Source organism: Meles meles, chromosome 2 (assembly GCF_922984935.1).
Source record: "Meles meles chromosome 2, mMelMel3.1 paternal haplotype, whole genome shotgun sequence".
In the NCBI taxonomy this organism is placed as follows: Eukaryota; Metazoa; Chordata; class Mammalia; order Carnivora; family Mustelidae; genus Meles; species Meles meles.
In genome coordinates this window covers 165,495,594-165,515,452 of record NC_060067.1, presented here as the reverse complement: position 1 = coordinate 165,515,452, position 19,859 = coordinate 165,495,594, and the positions used below count along the sequence as shown (strand labels likewise).

Below are 19,859 nucleotides of genomic sequence, written 5' to 3'. Positions count from 1 at the left end.
CATTTACAGATGTCATCCCTTATAACCTCTTTGTTTTACAGGGGAGTAAATCGAGACAGGGAGCCCCAAAGTGTCTTAGACACCGTCTCCAGGGCTAGTGTCTTCATGGCATTTCTTTTAAGAGGCCGGAAGATGCTGGTAAACTCCAGGTGGCAATAGGATGGGTGTGGGATGGAAGCAGAGACTGCTGAAGAGGGAGGGAGGGGGAGAAGGCCTAGATGGGCGAAGGTACAGGTGAGAGTGACGCACTCTAAAACTCCTGGCACAGGGCTGGTGATCAAGGAAGGAAGGCCCGAAGGTGCCAGGAAAACTCTCAAGCCAAGCCTGTGTGACAAGGCTGTGTTCCTCTCCCCGGGGGGCCAGGGGTGGAGGCCTGGGTTTAAGGGGGAAGGAAAATATGTCACGTTCTCCTCCCCTAACTCGCATCCCTTCCAGGGCTAAGATGCGTCTCGGAGTTCTTCCTCAGCCTCCCGGAGGAAAGGGGAAAACCCTGTGTGAGTCCAGCGAGGTCTTGCGCCTTGCCAGGTAGAGGGAGGAGACCCACCACCCGTGGTGAGCCGAGACCCTCCCAGCCTCATCGCTCCGGACGGGGGCGGGGGGGGGGGGGGGGGGGGGAAGGGAGGACGGGCGGGAGGGAGTGAGCGGCGCCGCGGGGCGGGGCCGGGCCCGGGCCCGCCGGTCGCCCAATCCCCTTCTTTCCCCGCCCCTTCCCCGCCCCCAGACCCCTTTCCACCAACGGAGCTCCGAGGTGGGCGGAGCCTGTCGCGGCCGCTGGCCTGGGTGCGATTTTTGCCCCCTGTTCTTCCTCTCTTTCGTTCTTTTTTTTTTTTTCCCTTTCCCTTTTTTGTGAATGAAAACGGGAGGTCGCGAGCGGTCCCCGGGACTGCAGCGCTAGGCGTCTTCGCGGCCGCGCCTTCGGAGCGGGCCGGGCGCGTAGCGGCGGCGGCCTCGCCCCTCTCCTCCCCAACTGTGCGTCGCCTCCAGCCTCCGCAGCCAGAGGACCCGCGGCGGCGGCGCGGCCCAGCCGCCCGAGGTCGGCGGCCGCGCGCAGCCCACTCCAGCTTGCCTCCATGACATTGGGCGCCCGGGGCGCGGGGAGATGCTGATCCGGAAGAGGCAATGGCTGCAGTGCCGCGCGCGCGGCCGCTCCCGGCCCGCCGTCCGGCCTGGGCTGCTCTGTCAGAGTCTCTGATCTAGCGCGACCCGGGCCCGGAGCCTGTAGCAGCGGCGGCGGCAGCAACGGCACCGGCGGCGGCGGCGGCAGCAGCGGCGGCAGCGACGCCGGCATCGACCTAACTTGCACGCGCGGAGTGACCCCAGACATTTCACTAAAATGAGCGTGCTTAGCTGGAAGAGATGTGTTCCTTACACTAGAAATTACCCCGTCACATGTAGTGGTGTAAGTAAATGATTAATTTCTATTATGGCCGGGTTGCAAGCTGCCTGGAGACGCGCCGCTTCCACCTCCTGTGCCCTCCCCGGCCCTGTCTGCGCCCCTTCTGAAGACTTCCCCAGCCGCCACCACCCCTGCACCTCCTCTTCCCTTGGCTATAGCTTTGGCTGCTGGGGTCTCAGGGGGCGGGGGACTAACCTTTTCTGGGTTTTTCTAGGGAAAGGAAGATGACTTGATTGCCTTGGCGTGTCGTGGCCCTCCTGTTTCTTTCTTTCTTTCTTTTTTAATTATTTTTATTTCGTGTGTGTGTGTGTGTGCGTGTGCAGAGCAGCGTGTCAGGAATAAAGGTCCAGAGTGGTGGAAATGTTTCTGTTGAAAACCAATGGAATTTGGATGTTTTGCTCGCCGTTCCGGAGAGATTTCTTTCAACCCAACTCCGTTGCAGTGTGTGCATCAGAGTTCTGGCAAACTATGGGAGAGATGCTTAGTGTTGTTTGTTGATGTTTGAGAAGGTTCTTTTTGTGTGTTGGGGTTTGCATTTTTTGTTCATATGATCATTCAAGATCCCTTTGAGCCTTGCGGTCCACTGGATCTGCAGGAGGGATTCATCTCTCCGCCTTCCCCAATATTACAATGTCAGCCAGCCCTGCGAAAAGCCACCCTCTCTGGTCTTCTCTTCCCAATTCTCCCTTCCTCTCCATCCTCCTCGATTTTTACCTTCATTTTGAGGATATTCCTCTCTTTTGCATTTTGTGAGGTGCAGGATGTGGGATATTGGTTGCTAGGAGACAAAGCAGGCTCCCAGGGAGATTCTGTCGTTTCCTTGACAACCAGACTAGGGCAGCCACAGATGAACAACCTCCTATCAGCTGTGGGAGGGAAAAGGGGGGCTTTTCTGGGCTCTGCAGAGTATGTGTAGGGGTGTGGGGGTGGGAATGGTGCCCGTTGAGGGTTGTAGCTAATTTGAGCACACCTGGCTTTTTGGCCTGGCCTGAGTACACAGAGCTGGGAGCAGTGGGCCAGAGGCTGATTGTGGACAGGGGGACAGGGATCATGGGAGAGGGGTGGGGAGGGAGCATCTATGTGACTCTGGGATCACTGAGGGAGAGGAATGAATTGGAGATAGTGATTCCCCGGGGCAGGATGGCCAGGAAGCCACAGTGTATGGAGGTTTGTCTAAGGGCTCAGAACGAATGGGGATGAGGCAATTGTGCGGAAAAGTCTAGAGTCATTGAAGGAGAGAGTGCCAGAAGGGAAGGGGAAGTTGAGAAGCTCATTGAGTGGGTTGTATCACCATACATCAGCAAGGATACAGTAAAGTAGCAATATTCTAGAGCAAAAATTATATTACTGCTGGCTTTGGCACGCTATCTCCAGTCCAGGATCCTCGTGTAAGACAGGCCTGTTTCAACTAAAGAGTTTTGCCTGCTGGCTTAATTGGGCCAGGCTGTATCTTAAAGAGAGATAGAATTACATATATAGATATGTAATCTAGCATTATATAATACCAGATTACATAAGAAGACAAATACCTCCTTTCTGCCCAGGCTCTCTTGGCACAAATTTACCAAGATTCGGGAAACTTTCTTCCAAAGCCCTCAAACCCATTTTCCAGAAGGGCAGACTGATGCCCAGAGAAGAAAATTGACTTGCCCTTTCCTAGAGCTGAAGTTTCCTAGACCTGAAGTCAGGCAGTTGGGACAGGGGTGAAGTGGGTGAGAATGATAAAAATAGGGAGGGAAGTCCAAGGACAAGCAGGGGAGGGCTGTGGAGGGCTGAAGAGTGGATGGGAAGGGGCTGCTCAGTCAGAGGAGTCCCAGCAGGGCTGCTGTCTAAAACCCTGTCAGTGTTTGTTACCTTCCTACTTGTTGATCAGCTCTCTCTTCCTTCTACACAGAGGTGCATGAGCTGTGCAGGGGTCTTTTAATCATAAACTCTCTGATTTTGGAGCAGCATTGATCTACTAGTGTTCTGGCATCCTCTTCACGGTCCACATGCTCCTGGATTTACAAACTGATGCCCCTCCTCCTCTGTCTTCTCATTGCCCCTTCTGCTTCCACACTCACAGGCCATTTGAATCTGAATTTGAGAAGGAGGTTCTACTGGCCAACGGGTATAGTCTTTCTCCTCCAGCTCTCCATATTCGTACTGGGGAGTCTGTTTTGTTCTTCAGCATATGTAGGAGACTACAGCCCAGGTGATTTCTTCCCAGTTGCCTGACTTGAGACCAGGAGCCATCGAAGTGGGGTTCCTTGTCCTCAGCTCAGGAGAGAGCAGGGAGGAGGCAAGATGGTGGTTAGAACATGCCCCACCAGGGAGGGTGAGGAGGTTAGAGGAGACGGAGGAATCCTGCAGACAATTGCTCTGGAGACCAGGGAGGAGCTGCACGGAGACCCCTTGTTGTTTGGAGTTCAGATCCTGTAAAATTCCCAAAAGGAGGAGGTGCTTGTCTCATTGAAAAGTCCTTGCAGCACTTTTTGCTTAGGTTGCTAAGATGTACCTACTCGGCAAATCCCAGTTGCCATGTTACTTGGGTATTTCAGTTCTGCATTCCTGCATGCTGGCATCCAGTTACAGCCCAGCAGGAACGGAGCTGCTCAGCACTGCTGTGGCCCAGGCTCTCTGGCTGGATGGCTCAGCAGTGAGGGTGCCTTCAGCACCCTTAGGAGCTCAGACTTCCTGGGCCTAGGAAGGGGTCCTCTGGGCCGCTCCAGCCCCCCCTTCCCCCCCCCCCCCCCCGCTAACTTAATGCACACATGGAGTGAGAGCAGGGGCAGGCCCATGACCTAGGTGAAACCAAGTTCCCTACCAGTGTCTGCCTTGCACCTACCCCTACCTCTTCCCCACAACCCCTTCAGGATGCCACTGGGGGACTGCTCTCGAAAGTCCCTCAGCCCTCCAGCTGAGGGTCCCTTCCTGATGACAGATTTTTACACTGATTGGACATTTCAACTACAGAAGGGCTCTCTGTTCATTTGAGCCATCCCCCTCTGTGGGTGGACAAGGCACTCCCTCTCTGCTCAGCACAGGGCGAAACTGAGGCAAGCATTTGCCCAGAAATTCAGGCCCCAGCTTCTGACCCTCTGCTTCCCCCAGCAGCCCCATTACCCATGCAGCCAACTGAGTGAGTAGCCTTCCAGGAATGCCAGGGGTCTGGGGGTTTCAGTCTGAGACTCCTCCTCCCTAGGAATGGGAAGTTCTGAAGGTTCAAGGGGGCGTATCTCACTCTCCCTGGGGCTGCATGCGGGATGTAGAGAGGGCCTGCCTGAGTAGGGGCGGGAAGGCCCATTGGTGGTGGAGTGAATAAGTCACAGGCCTGTTTATCTCTACCGCCATCTCAAAACTGGGCCTGCTGCGGAGTGAGCCCTCCAGGCAGCATGACAGGCTCAGAGGAGGGGAGGGGATGCCCCTGGGCTGTTCAGGTTCCTCCAGAGGGACTGGGAGGAAAAATTCTGGCATCTCCCTGAAGGAGACTGGGGATGGGCGTGGGGAGAGGACACTAGAATTGAAGGGTAGCCATAGGCAAGCTAGGGCTTAAAAATCCACCACCAAGGAGGGACGGAGGCAAAGGTAGAGAGCAGGAGAGCTGCCCCCCAGCTCTGACAAGTCCATTAAATTTTAAAGTGGCCCTGCCCTCTGGCATGCTGGGAAGGGGTGGGGACCTGGCCAGGACTCTGCATCTCTCAGCTGTTTGTTGTTCTGCTGCCCGGAGGAGGAGAGTGTGGGTGAGTAGTGAGCCTCCCAGGCGGGCTGTCCTTTTCCTGGGAGAGTGGGGACAGACCCGGGGCAGGTTCTGCCGCGGGATCTCTCACAGGCCTCCCCCAGCCAGAAGTCCGGTGGGAGGATGGTGGCAACAGAAGGCCCACGAGCGGTTCACGTGGTGCGGCCGCTCCTTGCAGCCTGAATGGGCCCCCAGCTTCTCAGGCCCCGCAGAACGAGCGCCCGGAAAGCTACCCACTCCCTTCGCCCCCTCTCCACTCAGATGCTGGCTGAGGAGAGCCGCTGGCCCCGGCCCTCAGGGAGCTGGTGAGCGGAGCTGTCCTGACCACGACGCTCCTCTCCCTCAGGTCCCAATTAATGGATTCTGACATGGATTATGAAAGGCCAAACGTAGAGACCATCAAGTGCGTTGTGGTGGGAGACAACGCGGTGGGCAAGACCAGGCTCATCTGTGCCCGGGCCTGCAATGCTACCCTCACCCAGTACCAGCTGCTCGCCACCCATGTGCCCACGGTTTGGGCCATCGACCAGTATCGGGTGTGCCAGGAGGTAAGGCTGCAAGGCCGCTCTGCTGGGGGTCCGCCCTGTGTGTTTGGGCTTCTTCCCAAGCCATAGCTCAGTGTGTGCAAACACGGCTGGCCTGCCTGTGCTGAGCTCACGAGCTCAAGAGCTCACTCACGGAGGCCCCTGGGGATGGGGTGGGGGCAGCTGAAGAGAAAGGAGCCCCAGGAGAGAGGACTGAGGGGAGCCCACCCCAAGGGAGGAATCCTTAACCATTTGTGTTTTGCATGGCTGAGCTGGTGCCTGAGACCCAGGCTTTGCTTAGGGTGGGCATCTTGTGCAATCACAGCCCCCGGTAATGGGGAGGTGTTGGAGAGATGAGGGCAGAGAGGAAGAAAGAAGCTGTTGGCCAGTACCAAAACCAGAGGCAGGTGAAGCGGGGAACAGCAGGCCCCCTGACATCCCTTCCACCCTAGGACAGTCTGCCCTCTCCGAGGCTGTTCGCTTCTGGCCAGCTTTGAGCCCACTCCTGCTGTTGGGTCTACAGAGATGGCACCCGGACAGGGACGTGCTGGGCACGGCACCCAGAGGGAGCTGCCGGGACCCTAGCCAGCTCTGTCCCTCCACCCCCATGCTGTCTGGGACCCCCCAGGGATGAGCTGGCACTACCCTGAGCTGACATGCAGAGGCCCCTAGAACCACTGCCCCTGATTCCCGCTCCTCTCCCTCCCTGCCCTGCCACACCCCACAGGTGCTGGAACGCTCCAGAGATGTGGTAGATGATGTCAGCGTCTCCCTCCGCCTCTGGGACACCTTTGGAGACCACCACAAAGACCGTCGCTTTGCTTATGGGAGGTGGGTAATGCCTCCGGGGAGCCGGGCGGATGGGTCTCCCCTGCTTTCCCAGGGAAGAGTAAGGCTGGGAAATTTCAGCTGGGTGGAGGGAGCAGAGAAGGCAGCTCGGCAGACCTCACGGGGGAGGCAGCCTGGGGCGGTGGAAGGAGCTGGCTTTGGAGTCAGGAGGCCTGGTTGGACTCTGAGCCTTGCTCCCTGTCAGCTCTGTGACTAGGCACAATTAGGGGAACTGTTCTGAATTGATTTTCCTCAGCCATGGATTGTAAAGTGGTGATTTCTAACCCTTAAGATAGCCACGAGGTCAAAAGGAGGGTTTTTCGAAAGCTCTGAAATGCTGAATTAGAGGTCTATAAATTAGGGATCCTGTTACTATACGTTCTGTGAGCCTATGACTGATGTGGGATGTAGTGTAGGGTGGGGTGGGTATGTGTTCGCCCTTCTTCCCAGGGCAGGCAGCTGACCACCAGCTTTCCCTGCCTGTAACCCCACTCTCCCACCCCCAGATCTGATGTGGTGGTTCTGTGCTTCTCCATTGCCAACCCCAATTCCCTCCATCATGTCAAGACCATGTGGTACCCAGAAATCAAGCACTTCTGCCCCCGAGCACCTGTCATCTTGGTGGGGTGCCAGCTGGACCTGCGCTATGCGGACCTGGAGGCTGTCAATAGGGCCAGGCGACCCTTGGCTAGGTAGGGGGTGCCATTGCTAAGGGAGGGGGAAGGAGGAAGACAGAGGGAGGGGGTGCATCTCCATGGCTCCCTGTTCCGCCCTGACAGAATCTTCTCGGCCTCACACCTCACCCTTGATTTGAAGCAAGCCATGCATGGGCCCAAAGAGTGTCCACTCATTCATTCATTCACCCAGCCATCCATGCATCCATGCATCTGTTGTACCCTTTGTGGGCAACCCTGGGCTGAGCACCATGGGAGGGAAGGAGAAAAGGTGGTAGTCTTGCATGAAAGGGGCTTATGAACACGCTGGAAGATGAACTCCATATATGGCTGTGTTAAAAACCAGTGTGGAACACTGCATGCTAATTGCCAGGGAGGTAGTGCTGCCACTGCTTTGAGCTGGGGAGGGCGGGTGGCTGGCATAAATATGGAAGGCTTCCTGCAAGAGGAGGGGTTGGAAGTGGGCCTTAAAGAACTGGTAAGATTTGACGAAACAGAGGAGAAAGGGCAGGAATCAGACAGAGACAGATCCTGAGCCATCCCTGAAGAACAGGCAGGCTCTGGAGAGCTGCCTCTCCCCTCTCCCCTCTTCTCCTCTTCCCCCGCAACATGTTTGGTTTTCCTTCTTAAACCTGCCAGGCCCATCAAGCCCAATGAGATCCTTCCCCCAGAGAAGGGTCGGGAGGTGGCCAAGGAGCTGGGCATCCCCTACTATGAGACGAGCGTGGTGGCCCAGTTTGGCATCAAGGACGTCTTTGACAATGCCATCCGTGCCGCGCTCATCTCCCGCCGCCACCTGCAGTTCTGGAAATCCCACCTCCGCAACGTGCAGCGGCCTCTGCTGCAGGCGCCCTTCTTGCCTCCCAAGCCGCCTCCCCCCATCATCGTGGTGCCCGACCCCCCCTCCAGCAGCGAGGAGTGCCCCGCCCACCTCCTGGAGGACCCGCTGTGCGCGGATGTCATACTGGTGCTGCAGGAGCGGGTGCGCATCTTTGCCCACAAGATCTACCTCTCCACCTCCTCCTCCAAGTTCTACGACCTATTCCTCATGGACCTGAGTGAGGGGGAGCTGGGGGGCCCCTCGGGGCCCGGGGGCCCCCGCCCAGAGGACCACCGGGGTCACCCCGATCACCACCACCACCATCACCACCACCACGGCCGGGACTTCCTGCTGCGGGCCGCCAGCTTTGACGTATGCGAGAGCGTGGAGGAGGGTGGGGGCTCGGGGCCCGCTGGGCTCCGTGCCTCCACCAGCGATGGGATCTTACGGGGCAATGGAACAGGTTATCTGCCCGGGAGGGGCCGGGTACTATCTTCCTGGAGCCGAGCTTTTGTGAGCATCCAGGAGGAAATGGCAGAAGATCCTCTGACCTACAAGTCCCGGCTGATGGTGGTGGTAAAGATGGACAACTCCATCCAGCCGGGGCCCTTCCGGGCTGTTCTGAAGTACCTATACACCGGGGAGCTGGACGAGAATGAGCGTGACCTCATGCACATCGCCCACATTGCCGAACTGCTTGAGGTCTTTGATCTGCGCATGATGGTGGCCAACATTCTCAACAACGAGGCCTTCATGAACCAAGAGATCACTAAGGCCTTCCATGTCCGCCGGACCAACCGGGTGAAGGAGTGCTTGGCAAAAGGCACCTTTTCAGGTATGGACTGTGCTCAGGAACCAACTGCCGGAGGGCAGGGACCTTCCCTCCCATTAGCCTTTGGAGGAGTCCAGGTCAGTCCCCTCAGCATTCTGAGTCATCTCAGCTGCTGATGTCCTGGAGATACGGTGGCCCTGCTCCTGAAGCCTCGTCCCCAAGCCCGAGAGCGTGGTCATGTTGCGCTCTCCGTGAATGGCTTCAGAAGGAAGTGGGCTGTCTGGGCCCAGTGTCGGTCTTTGGGGTGGGTTCTCCCTCATTCTTTCACCTCATCCTCACAGGATGCTCTTCTCCCCGACAGATGTGACCTTCATCCTGGACGATGGCACCATCAGCGCCCATAAGCCCCTGTTGATTTCCAGCTGTGATTGGATGGCCGCCATGTTTGGGGGACCATTCGTGGAGAGTTCCACCAGGGAGGTAAGGCTGGGAGGGAAACAGGTGGGAAGGAGAAAGAGATCTTCACCCTTCCCGCCTGAGGCATCTGTCATTTTTACTGACTGCGTGCTTGCTCACTGCGGAGTGCCAGACTCAAGACAAGTTTATGAGCAAGGTCCCATAGCCAAGAGTCTTAAGATATTTCAAGACGGGGGATCGTAGTGACATCTTCACTTCATGGTGTAGAAAGCGCTTTTGATATATTGTCTCACATCTCACCTCACACAACTTCTACACATGGCTTCGCGTTTCCGCTTTACGAGGAAGGATGAATCCATCACTGTTTTAAATGTAGATCTTGCTATTACTTAGGTACGGTGAAGCCCACAGATCAGGAGAAAATTGCCACTGGGCAGAGAGATTTTTGTACTCTCAGGCATAGGGGGCCAAACAGGGAAGCACCAGGGTCACTCTGGAGGCAGAGGGAACAAAGGGAACAGCGAATAGAAGTCGTCACTGCATTTTCTATGTGAAGGAATGAGTGAGGCAGGGTGAGCAGGCTTAGGATTGGCTAGTCTGAATAATTTTAGCAGGCTTTGGGGCTGTCCCAAATGGTCTGGTACCTGGCCTTGGGGTGACTAGGGCAGGGGAGAGTGGCTGAGAGAGGGAGCCTGGTAAAGAAGATGGCCTGGTAAAGAAGTGTGGACTGGGTTTGGTTTGTTTGCATGTGAAAGGCATGCTGACTTCCCCCTTTCCTAAAGCTAAGATTGGCTAACCCTGGGAGGGGCAGCCCCTCATGGGGTCAGCATGGCCCCAGATGTCAAAGCAGCAGAAGACAGTTAATTAAAAACAAAATGCTTCATTCACCTTTCCCTCTAATCAGCGCTGCTCCAACCCGACTGTTCTATCACTGTTTTGGCCACTTTCTCAGGCACTGAGACTGGAAACTCGGAGCTGGAAGGGGCATGTCAGTGCATCCTTAGAAATATTCTTTCACTCTGTCTGTCCTTTCCCTTCTTGTGGCCAAGCAAGGTAGCTCAGGCTGAGGCCCTTGTTTTGTCTCTTTTCCTTGAACTCCTTTACTGTTGGTTGTCCGCGGTCAGCCTCGCAGTTCCCAAGGTCCAACTTTGTGCAACTGCCTGAGGTTCTGAGGGCCCGCACTTTCCTACCTGGTCTGGGATTTCTCTCCTCCCCACCTCTCCCCAGCCCCACTCCGTGCTGTTCCCTTAGTAAGAGCTCACCAAACACTTGAGGGAAAGACGGGAGGACAAACAACACAGGACAGCATCCTGTGACATAGAATAACAGTTTCTTTTTTCTTTTTCTTTTTTTTTTTAAATTTATTTGACAGAGAGAGATCACAAGTAGGCAGGTAGAGAGGGGGAAGCAGGCTTCCTGCTGAGCAGAGACCCTCCGCTGCCCCATGAGGGGCTCTATCCCTGGACTCTGAGATCATGACCTGAGCCTAAGGCAGAGGCTTAACCCACTGAGTCACCCAGGTGCCCTTAGAATAACAGTTTCTTAAGATTTCTGGGAACAAAGTCCTTCCAGAAGGCTCAGTGGAGGGTTGAGCTCTCTGATCCTGAAAGCATGAGTGGATTTGGCTTCTGTGAGTGTGAGACTAGGTGCTCCCCAGAGCCCGAGGGGCCAGCCTGCCCTAGGCACTTCTCGGTACCATAGAAGCAGCCTTCAAGCTCCAGATGACTCCCATACAGCCCAGAGAGACTTGTGTCTGATGAGAAAGCAGTTTCTGTTGCAGTACTGCTCAGAAGAGATCCCAGGGGCCCAAAGCGGCAGCTGCAGGCAGCCAGGGAGAAGCCCGCTGGGGTTGGCTTTGCTCCTTCATCCCCCTCTTGCACTGCCCTCTGCAAGGCCAGGAGGTTGGCCCCAGGGTGGGTTCAGGGGGCAGGAAGCACTCCTTCAGACATCTTGCAAGCCAGCACAGCTTTGGAAGCATGCCAGTGAGAATTCAGGTCCTTTGATTTATTTATTAAAGATGTATTTACTTAGAGAGGGAGAGGGAGAAGGAGTGCACACAGTGAACCTGGGGAGGAGCAGAGGGAGAGGGAGAGAGTCTCCAGCAAACTCCCCACTGAGCGAGCGCGGAGCCCCATGCAGGGCTCGATCTCACAACCCTGATGTCATGACCTCAGCCGAACTTGAGCGTCTGATGCTCCACCGACTGAGCCACCCAGGCTCCCTGAAAAACATCCTTTTGAAATGTCAGAGTGCTGCTGACTGGAGTGGTCAGCACAGGGGCTTGGTGTAGGTTTTGCCTTGGGAGACAGGCCTCGGGGGGCCTTCGGAGCTGGTACAAGGGCCGCTCAGGGACAGCTGCCCGTCCGGGGGAGCCAGCGAGAGGGCAGGGGGCCTTTTGAGTTTCCCCAGCCTGAGCTCGTCCTTCCGTGCAGCTGGGCCTTCCTGGGGCCTTGTGTCTCCCTTCCCCACAGGTGGTGTTCCCGTACACGAGCAAGAGCTGCATGAGGGCCGTGCTGGAGTACCTCTACACAGGCATGTTCACCTCCAGCCCCGACCTGGATGACATGAAGCTCATCATCCTGGCCAACCGCCTCTGCCTGCCGCACCTGGTTGCCCTCACAGGTACACGGGGACCCCTCTGGGGGAGAACCCCGGGAAATCCCCCTCCCCACCGAGGTCCTGATGTCTCCCCCCACCTGCCTCCCTCCAGGGAACAGGCTGCAAGCAGCAGGGGATGGTGTCGACATAAAGGGAAATATGTCGATGAGCACTGGGGTTTGGGTGAGGACAGAGATGTAAAGAAGTGCATGTGAGAGGCAGGATGGTGTCAGGTGATAGGCTCTCCGCAAAGGGCTCTGAGCCCCAAAGAGCGGTCTCCAGTAGACGACAGCGCTGGTGTTCTGTCTGCTTGGCCGCAGCGGGGCAAGCTGAAGTCGAGAGGAATTGAACGCCGTTCTCATTGCTCCCCTTTGGTTCTTCTCCTCCTCCTCTGCCTTTTTTCCTTCTTCCTTCTCTTCCTTCTGCTCTTCCTCCTGCTCTGCTTCTTTCTTCTTCCAAAAGCAGACAATAAACATTGACCTGCCACCCCTAGTTCCTTGAAAGGCCTGGGAGAGGGTGAGAGGCGGAGGGCAGCTTTTATTTATTTATTTATTTATTTTTATTTAAAGATTTTTATTTATTTATTTGACAGACAGAGATCATAAGTAGGCAGAGAAGGAGGCTCCGCGCTGAGCAGGGAGCCCGATGCGGGGCTTGATCCCAGGATCCCATGACCTGAGCTGAAGGCAGAGGCTTTAAACCACTGAGCCACCCAGGCGCCCTGGAAGGCAGCTTTTAGATCGGGCCACTTGCAGAGGCCCTGGGGAGGAGCAGGACCTGAAGCCACAGGGAAACCAAGCAGCAGGCAAGGAGGGGCAGGTCAGGGGCCCAAGGGGCTGGAGAAGAGGAAAGGTGCCACCCAGATGAAGGGAGTCTGGGGCCTGTGACGCAGGCAGACAGAAGACTCCTGTTGATGTTGGAATTGGTGTTTGTATGGTGTTGGTGTTGGTGTTGGTGTGGGTCCCTGTGCTGCTGTTGATATCGGGGTCTGTGTTCTTGGGCAGCTCAGGGCGCAGAGAGCAGGGCCTTAAATACTGAGTTGGGATTCAGGGAAGGACCTAGCATCAGAGCTGCTGGGGCTCCGGACCAATGATCAAGAATGGGACTCACATAGGAGGAAAACAGCAATACCATGATGAGAAATTAGGTTTTTTTTTTCTGTTTTTTTTTTTAAGGATTTATTTATTTGACAGAGAGAGATCACAAGTAGGCAGAGGCAGGCAGAGAGAGAGGGGGAAGCAGGCTCTCCGCCGAGCAGAGAGCCCAACGCGGGGCTCGACCCCAGAACCCTGAGATCACGACCTGAGCCGAAGGCAGACACTTAACAATAGAGCCACCCAGGCACCCCAAGAAATTAGTTTTAAGATGGGGCTTGGTCATAGGAAGATTGAAGTAATCATTGATCAGAATTCGAATGTGAAATGCTGAGCCTACAGAGAGAGTCCAGGGGCCCTAGTTGGAGACACAGAGGGCTTTAGGGTGGGGAGCAAGAGAGAGGCTTCTAGAGATCACAGCTGAAATAGCATGTCCACCAGAGCTGCCTCTGGAAGGTGGTGTGGTCTTCACAGAGCACAGACAACTTCCAAACTCTTGGACCGACTAGTTCAACTTTTGAAAGACTCTCTCCAAAGAAATGACCCCAAGGCAAAATACGTATAAAGATGTTTCTGTAAGTTTGCTTCATTACGGTGGGCGATCAGAAACAAGTCAGCCATCACAAATGTTCAGCTGCGCCGCTGTGCGGAGAGGCTTACAGAAAATACCCACAGAAGGACTTTTCCTGGGCAACAGTCCGTCCGCACTACGAAGCACGCAGATGTAGGTTGTGCACGTACCTTGTCAAGGATCGGCAGGAAATGCTGAGCATGGTATAATTGGTGATGCTCTAGGTTTTGGGAGATAGGCTTTCTATGAAGTTATTGATTCAAGCTTAAAACTTGTTCATTGTTCAATAGAGTGCCAGTGCAGGAAGCATATGTTCAGCTTTATGAATTACTACAGAGTCAAAGTCCCAGATCAGGAGCTGGCACCTTGCCAGCCATAGCAGTCCTCTGCCTGTCCCCGCCAGTCACAGGTCCTTCCCCGTCCTCAGGAGGAACACTTTGCCTATTACTCCTTTGTCAAGCAGACTTTTTATTGGCCTCACTTCATGTTCCTTATAGTTTTATCTTCCATGTGTGAATCCTTAAACACTATAACATGGTCTTATTTTTTAAAAGCCTTTTAAATTTCTTCTAATCTAAAGGCTTGTCCATTACAATTTTTTCCCCCTTGCAATTTATCTATTGGAAAAAACCCACTGATGTTCCAGAAAAATGTAGATTTTTCTCTGACTGGCCGTTGGATCTAGGGGCTAAATCAGATTCATATTCAGTTTTCTTTTGCTCAAACTACTTCTTAGGTTATTCCAGTTCTGTTTTGTTTTAAGATTTTATTTTTAAGGGGCACCTGGGTGGCTCAGTTTTTGAGCATCTGCTTTTGGCTTGGGTCGTGGTCCCAGGGTCCTGGGATCAAGCCCTGCATCGGGCTCCCCACTCTGCGGGAAGCCTGTTTCTACCTCTCCCACTCCCCCTGCTTGTGTTCCCTCTCTCGCTGTGTCTCTCTCTATCAAATAAATAAATAAAATCTTAAAAAAAAAAAAAAGATTTTATTTTTAAGTAATCTCTATACCCAATGTGGGTCTTGAACTCACAACCCCAAGATCAGGGGTTGTATGCTCCACCAACTGAACCAGCCAGGTGCCCCATTTCTGGTTTTCATCCAGAAGCCTTGTCTCTTTTTGCCATCTTTTTGTGATGTTAGCAGCCACTGAGCATCATTGCCTGGATCCATTGATTTATGAGGCATAAAATGATAATATTCCAATTCAGTCATTCCTTCTTTATCTTTTGGACTACTCTGAAAAAGAGTGGCTTCCCCTCACCTGCTCTTTGCTTACCCAGTGGTATGGTTCATATAGGAAGAGCAGATGAATGCTTGGTTGTATCCTTTCATTTGCTGGTTTTCAAGATTCATTTTTTTCCCTTCACCCTTTGAGGGTGCCTAATTAGTTTTTGCTTTCAAGTATTATTACAAACATACTCAGTTGGTTTCAAATAGTCACAGTCATCTTTGGTGAAACAAACACCACACTGCACCCTTTGCCCACAGGAGTCTCTTCAAGCTGGCACCAGAGTGAGATTTCTGGTTATGTGGTATAACAAGATGTTCCTGGTTCATTTTTTCTTTCTTTTATTTCCTGGTTCATTTTCTACATCTTCTGCCCCAAACCTCGAATCAGCCACTTCTCTAAGAAGTCTGTTTCTTACAGTTGGGCAAGGTATTTCAAGGCTATAATCTGAGCACTAGGGATGCACATTACTACTGTATTGTTTCTGGAGCTGGGAAATAGATTTTAAAGTTTGTTTATTTGAGAGGGCGAGAGAGCGCGCGCATGAGTCAGGGAGCAGAAGGAGAGGAAGAGAGAGAATCTTAAAATTTTTTTTTTTAATATTTTATTTATTTGACAGAGAGAAATCACAACTAGGCAGAGAGGCAGGCAGAGAGAGAGGAGGAAGCAGGTTCCCTGCGGAGCAGAGAGCCCGATGTAGGGCTCGATCCCAGGACCCTGGGATCATGACCTGAGCCGAAGGCAGAGGCTTTAACCCACTGAGCCACCCAGGCGCCCCAAGAGAGAGAATCTTAAGCAGGCTCCATACCCAGTGCAGAGACTGACATGGAGCTCGATCTCATGACCCTGAGATCATGACCTGAGCTGTAATCAAGAGTCGGATGCTTAACCGACTGAGCCACCGGGGCGCCCCCGTGAAGATAAAATGCTTCATGAGTTTATACTGATACAGTCAAATTTCAGGATTAATAGTATTTACTTCTTTAATATAAATGTTTTAAAATAAAATGTAAGGTTTATTCACGATTTGTGGTCAAATTTCAATGAACACAAATAGCTAGACTCACTCCATAATTGTAATTCACAGTTCTCAGCAATCCCGAGAGTTATACCCTCTCCCATCAGTACCAACGGCTGGTTCTGCCTAGGGCTTTCACCCTCCATATACCAGACCACTGGGTACAGCCAATGCACAGAACAGTTCTCCTATGTGGTTCTAACTAACATCTACCTCCACTTTCCATCCCCACTCTACTGGGAAAGTCTTGCTGTAATCCCGGTTTCCCCACTGGTGGAGCAGACTTCAGTCATGTGTGGGCTTTCCTGGCCTGCTGGGACTTGCCACTGGCCATCCTCTCTCTCTCTGCCCTGCAGTGGAGCCCGGCCGGAGGGATAGGTGAGGGCATGTCCATTCATGTGACTCTTCAGCTGATTCCTGACTGTGTGTGTCACAGAGCAGTACACAGTGACCGGGCTGATGGAAGCAACGCAGATGATGGTAGACATTGACGGGGACGTCCTCGTGTTCCTAGAACTGGCTCAGGTATGATGGCAAGGGAACGCCTCTCGCCAGCATTTTTTTTTTTTTTTTATTTATTCATTTGAGAAAGAGAGAAACAGAAAGAGCACAGGCAGAGGGAGAGGGAGAAACAGACTCCCCACTGAGCTGGGAGCCCGACGTAGGGCTTGGTCCCAGGACCTGGATCATGACCTGAGCTCAAGGCAGATGCTTAACCATCTGAGCCACCCAAGCACTGCTCTCTCCAGCATTCTTGACTCTGGGCCCTGTCTGCCCACTGGTAGTGACTGAGGAAGGCTGACAGGTGGTGGGTAGGAAGGGAGCCTGCTGTTAGACTTGGTTCCCGGATTGAGCAGGGCGCGTCTCACGCTGAGAGGAGAGGCTGGCCATGGTGGGAAGGTCCTGAGGCATCATACGACCATAGGGCAGGGGACAGAAGCCTAGTCTTGTGTGTAAATGTGGTTGCAGCATGCCTGAGGTCATTGAGGACTCTTCATCTAAAAGGAGCTGCCCACTTCCTTATTCCCAAGCAGACAAGCAACGCGTCCCACACGGCCCTCCGAGTGCAGAATTCTGCCCCCAGAAGCAGCTTCTGAAGCAGACGTTGTGGCTTTGAGGCACGCAGACGCGGCTGGGGAAGTGGGCTCTCTAAGCCTGGCTGTCTGCCCCTCCGTGCAGGCCGCCTGGCGGGTGGAGGAGGACCTCTAGTGCGGGGATCTAAGGAGGACAGACACAGATGGAAGGCGCCACACACATCTGTGGATTTCTGTGGGTGCTGGGGACAGGACCGCAGTGACGTGACAGTGGCGTTGGTGGGGCAAGGAGCAAATTCAGGGTTTTCTCATGCTTTTGTGTGGGTTTGCCTCCTGAGATGGGCTCGTCACAGCTGCGGGGCTTTGCCCCCTGCACGAAAGCTTTGGCTCTGCGGACAGCTATGGGTGTCCGTGCAGACCCCACACCCCGGGGCTCCAGCGGAGGTTCTCTTCTCTCTGTCCCCAGTTCCACTGCGCATACCAGTTGGCCGACTGGTGTCTTCACCACATCTGCACCAACTACAACAACGTGTGCCGCAAGTTCCCCCGAGACATGAAGGCCATGTCTCCAGGTGAGCATCTCCTGCAAGACCTGCCCGTGCTCCCCACCGCCCCCCTGCCCCCTTATGCCACAGGGCATCCAGAGCGGCCGGAGATCCTGGGGCTGCCCTTGAGCTCTTGGGTGGGGCGAGCAGCTGGCAAAGGTGTATCAGGCCAAACGGAGGGGAGCCCGGGAAAACAGGGCAGCTGGGAATCTCAGGTGATCCACTTTACCTCTCTGGGCGTCTCTTTCTCACAAGTACAAAGAAGGTGTTGGGCTCCTGGTATTTTTTTTTTTTTTTTTTAACGGGGGTGGGGGTGTATTTTTGTATTTCAGACTTGGTTTTTTTTTTTTTTTTTTCAGAGTTGGCATTTTTCAGACAGGACGCCACAATAAGAAATATATTTTGTTGTGAGCCAGTGCACATATAAAAACCATGTCCATTGTTTTTAATGCTGCTCATGACCCAACACATGGATTTCACAACCTAGAAATGGGCACAGCTTGGCCCACCCAAGTCCAGGTATCCTCTGAGGTCCCTGCGGTTCCACTTCTGCTTAATTAATGTCTCCAGTCCTGGGGCCCAGCAGGAACCGCACAGGCTCCCGGGAGCAGTGTGGTAGCCTGCCCGAGTTCCTGCCACTCTGTGTCCCTCACGTCTTCACAGGGCACCCCGCTGTCTCCTTTACCCGCTGTGGGCATTTTCTTTCCAAACCATAGCTCCAAGCGCATCACTGCCCTGGTCCGAACCTTCCACACCTGCCTCACCTTCTAGAATCAGTCCGAACCCCTCTGCCTGGCCATTCTGTCCAGGCTGACCTTCTTTGTCCTCTTGCAGCCCTCCCTCCCCTTCCCGCAGAAGCCAGCTCAGCCCCTCGCGGCCCTTCTCTCTCCTCACGCCTGGCCCCAGCCAGTTCATTCCCAGCACAGTGAGGCCCATCCAGGCTGTCCCTCCATCATGGAGCCCAGCAGAGTGGAAGTGCCTTTCCCCGGCGCTGGTGCAGACTTTCTGGAAGAAGCTCTGTGGCTACACAGAGGGCTCTGACAGCAGGGCTGATACTCTGGCTCTGGGACTGGGCATGCCCTGGATGGAGGCCCCCGGCGGGTCCCCAGGGCAGGGGCGTGGGCATGGGGGTGGCCCCCGGACGCCCTCCATGTCCCGGAGCGCCTTGCCCCCGCCCGCCTCCTACCTGCCTTCTAACCAAGCCCTCCCACGTTGTGTCCCAGAAAACCAGGAGTACTTCGAGAAGCACCGGTGGCCGCCCGTCTGGTACCTGAAGGAAGAGGATCACTACCAGCGGGCACGGAAGGAGCGCGAGAAGGAGGACTATCTCCACCTGAAACGGCAGCCCAAGCGGCGGTGGCTGTTCTGGAACAGTCCCTCCTCTCCGTCCTCTTCTGCAGCCTCCTCGTCATCCCCATCTTCCTCCTCGGCTGTGGTCTGAGACGCTGCCACCCTCTTCTGACCCTGCTGCTCTGCCCCCGACTCGCCTTTGCCCCTCTGCTCTTCTGCACCGCCCCTCCACCTTCCAGGGACAAGGGGACCCACGTAACCAGGACCCCAAGGGCAGAGCTGTTCTCACCAGCTGACATAGCTCAGAGAGGAGGGGGGCCTTGTGGATCAGTGCAGGGATCCCCTGTAGGGGACCCCAGTTCCAGAGCGGGGCGGGAGGCTGACAGCTGCAGGGACGATGGGGGGCGGAGAGGGCGCAGAGAGCTCTGGCATCTGACTCTGGTGTGGAGAACGCTGGCGTCCATGGGAGACTCTCCCAGTCGGGAGGCTGTGTGGCTCGGTCTGTGGCGGCGGCCCCCTCCCAGGGAGTGGCTATGCACAGGGCGGGTCCTGTCTCTTGGCCACATTTTTCCATCCACGGACCTGAGGGTGGCAGATGTTTTGTGGGGCGCCTACTCAGATCCTCACTGGAGAGGTCAGGGTAGAAATGAAACTTTCAGACCCAACTTGAGGCTTCCACATCCCGGGGTGAAGCTGCCGAAGCCATGGGTGGGAAGGCTTTCGCTCGGTGGGCAGCCCTCCCTCCCTGGGTGGTAAGTGTCCAGGCCTGACCAAGGATGGCATAGCCCGGTCTGAGCTTTCAGTCTCGGAGCAGTGAGAAACTTCTCCCTCCCCGTCCTTACACTACTCAGATCCAGAGATGGGAACCGAAGGAAGCAGCTGAAACAGGAGGAGAGAAGAAAGTTGGGGGGGTGGTTTCTGGGTGCAGCAACCCCATGCTCTTCTGGGCTGCTCCCCCTGCCTCTGGTTAGCACGGCTTCTTAGCACGGTGGGGCAAAATTAGCAAAAAAAAAAAAAAAAAAAAAAACAAACCAGAAAAACCGAAATCCCAAACAGCAGCAAAATCACCCCAACAAAAACATGTTGGCTTCTATCCCCTCAAAGAAAAACAACAACAGAAAAAGACCCTGTAGAGCTTACAAACAGGGGCTCCCATGTTGAAGACACAACAGTAGAGACTGTAAAATAATTCCAGAGCCTTTGGGAAAGGACTCGTCACCCACTGCAGCTGGGGATGCACAGGCCTTGCTGGCCGGCTCTGAGGATGGCAAGAGTTCTGAGTTAGCACGCTGGGATCAAGGCTGCGGGGGCAGGGGCCGGGGCTTCTCAGGGCTT

The 19,859-nt window shown here is 54.7% G+C and overlaps 1 protein-coding gene across 2 annotated transcripts; it reads left to right on the top strand.

Moving 5' to 3' along the window:
* Positions 1-856: 856 nt before the first annotated feature.
* On the top strand, positions 857-19,711 carry RHOBTB2 (Rho related BTB domain containing 2). Of its 2 annotated transcripts, XM_045997067.1 has the most exons (10): positions 860-1,399; positions 5,461-5,662; positions 6,366-6,469; positions 6,973-7,158; positions 7,780-8,795; positions 9,094-9,212; positions 11,621-11,771; positions 16,092-16,180; positions 17,156-17,261; positions 18,458-19,711. In XM_045997067.1, exons 2-10 carry the CDS (start codon positions 5,471-5,473, stop codon positions 18,673-18,675), a joined length of 2,181 nt encoding a protein of 726 aa, XP_045853023.1. In that variant the 5' UTR covers positions 860-1,399; positions 5,461-5,470; the 3' UTR covers positions 18,676-19,711. The 2 variants fall into 2 exon arrangements, with proteins under 2 accessions (XP_045853025.1, XP_045853023.1); XM_045997069.1 differs by lacking the exon at positions 6,973-7,158 and having other exon boundaries at positions 857-1,399.
* The last annotated feature ends 148 nt before the right edge of the window (positions 19,712-19,859 follow it).

Coding starts and splice junctions, on each gene's coding strand:
- RHOBTB2 (XM_045997067.1), top strand. CDS start 5,471: ATGGATTCTGACATGGATTATGAAAGGCCAAACGTAGAGACCATCAAG. Junction 7,159..7,779: donor GCCAGGCGACCCTTGGCTAG/GTAGGGGGTGCC, acceptor TAAACCTGCCAG/GCCCATCAAGCCCAATGAGA. Junction 17,262..18,457: donor CATGAAGGCCATGTCTCCAG/GTGAGCATCTCC, acceptor GTTGTGTCCCAG/AAAACCAGGAGTACTTCGAG.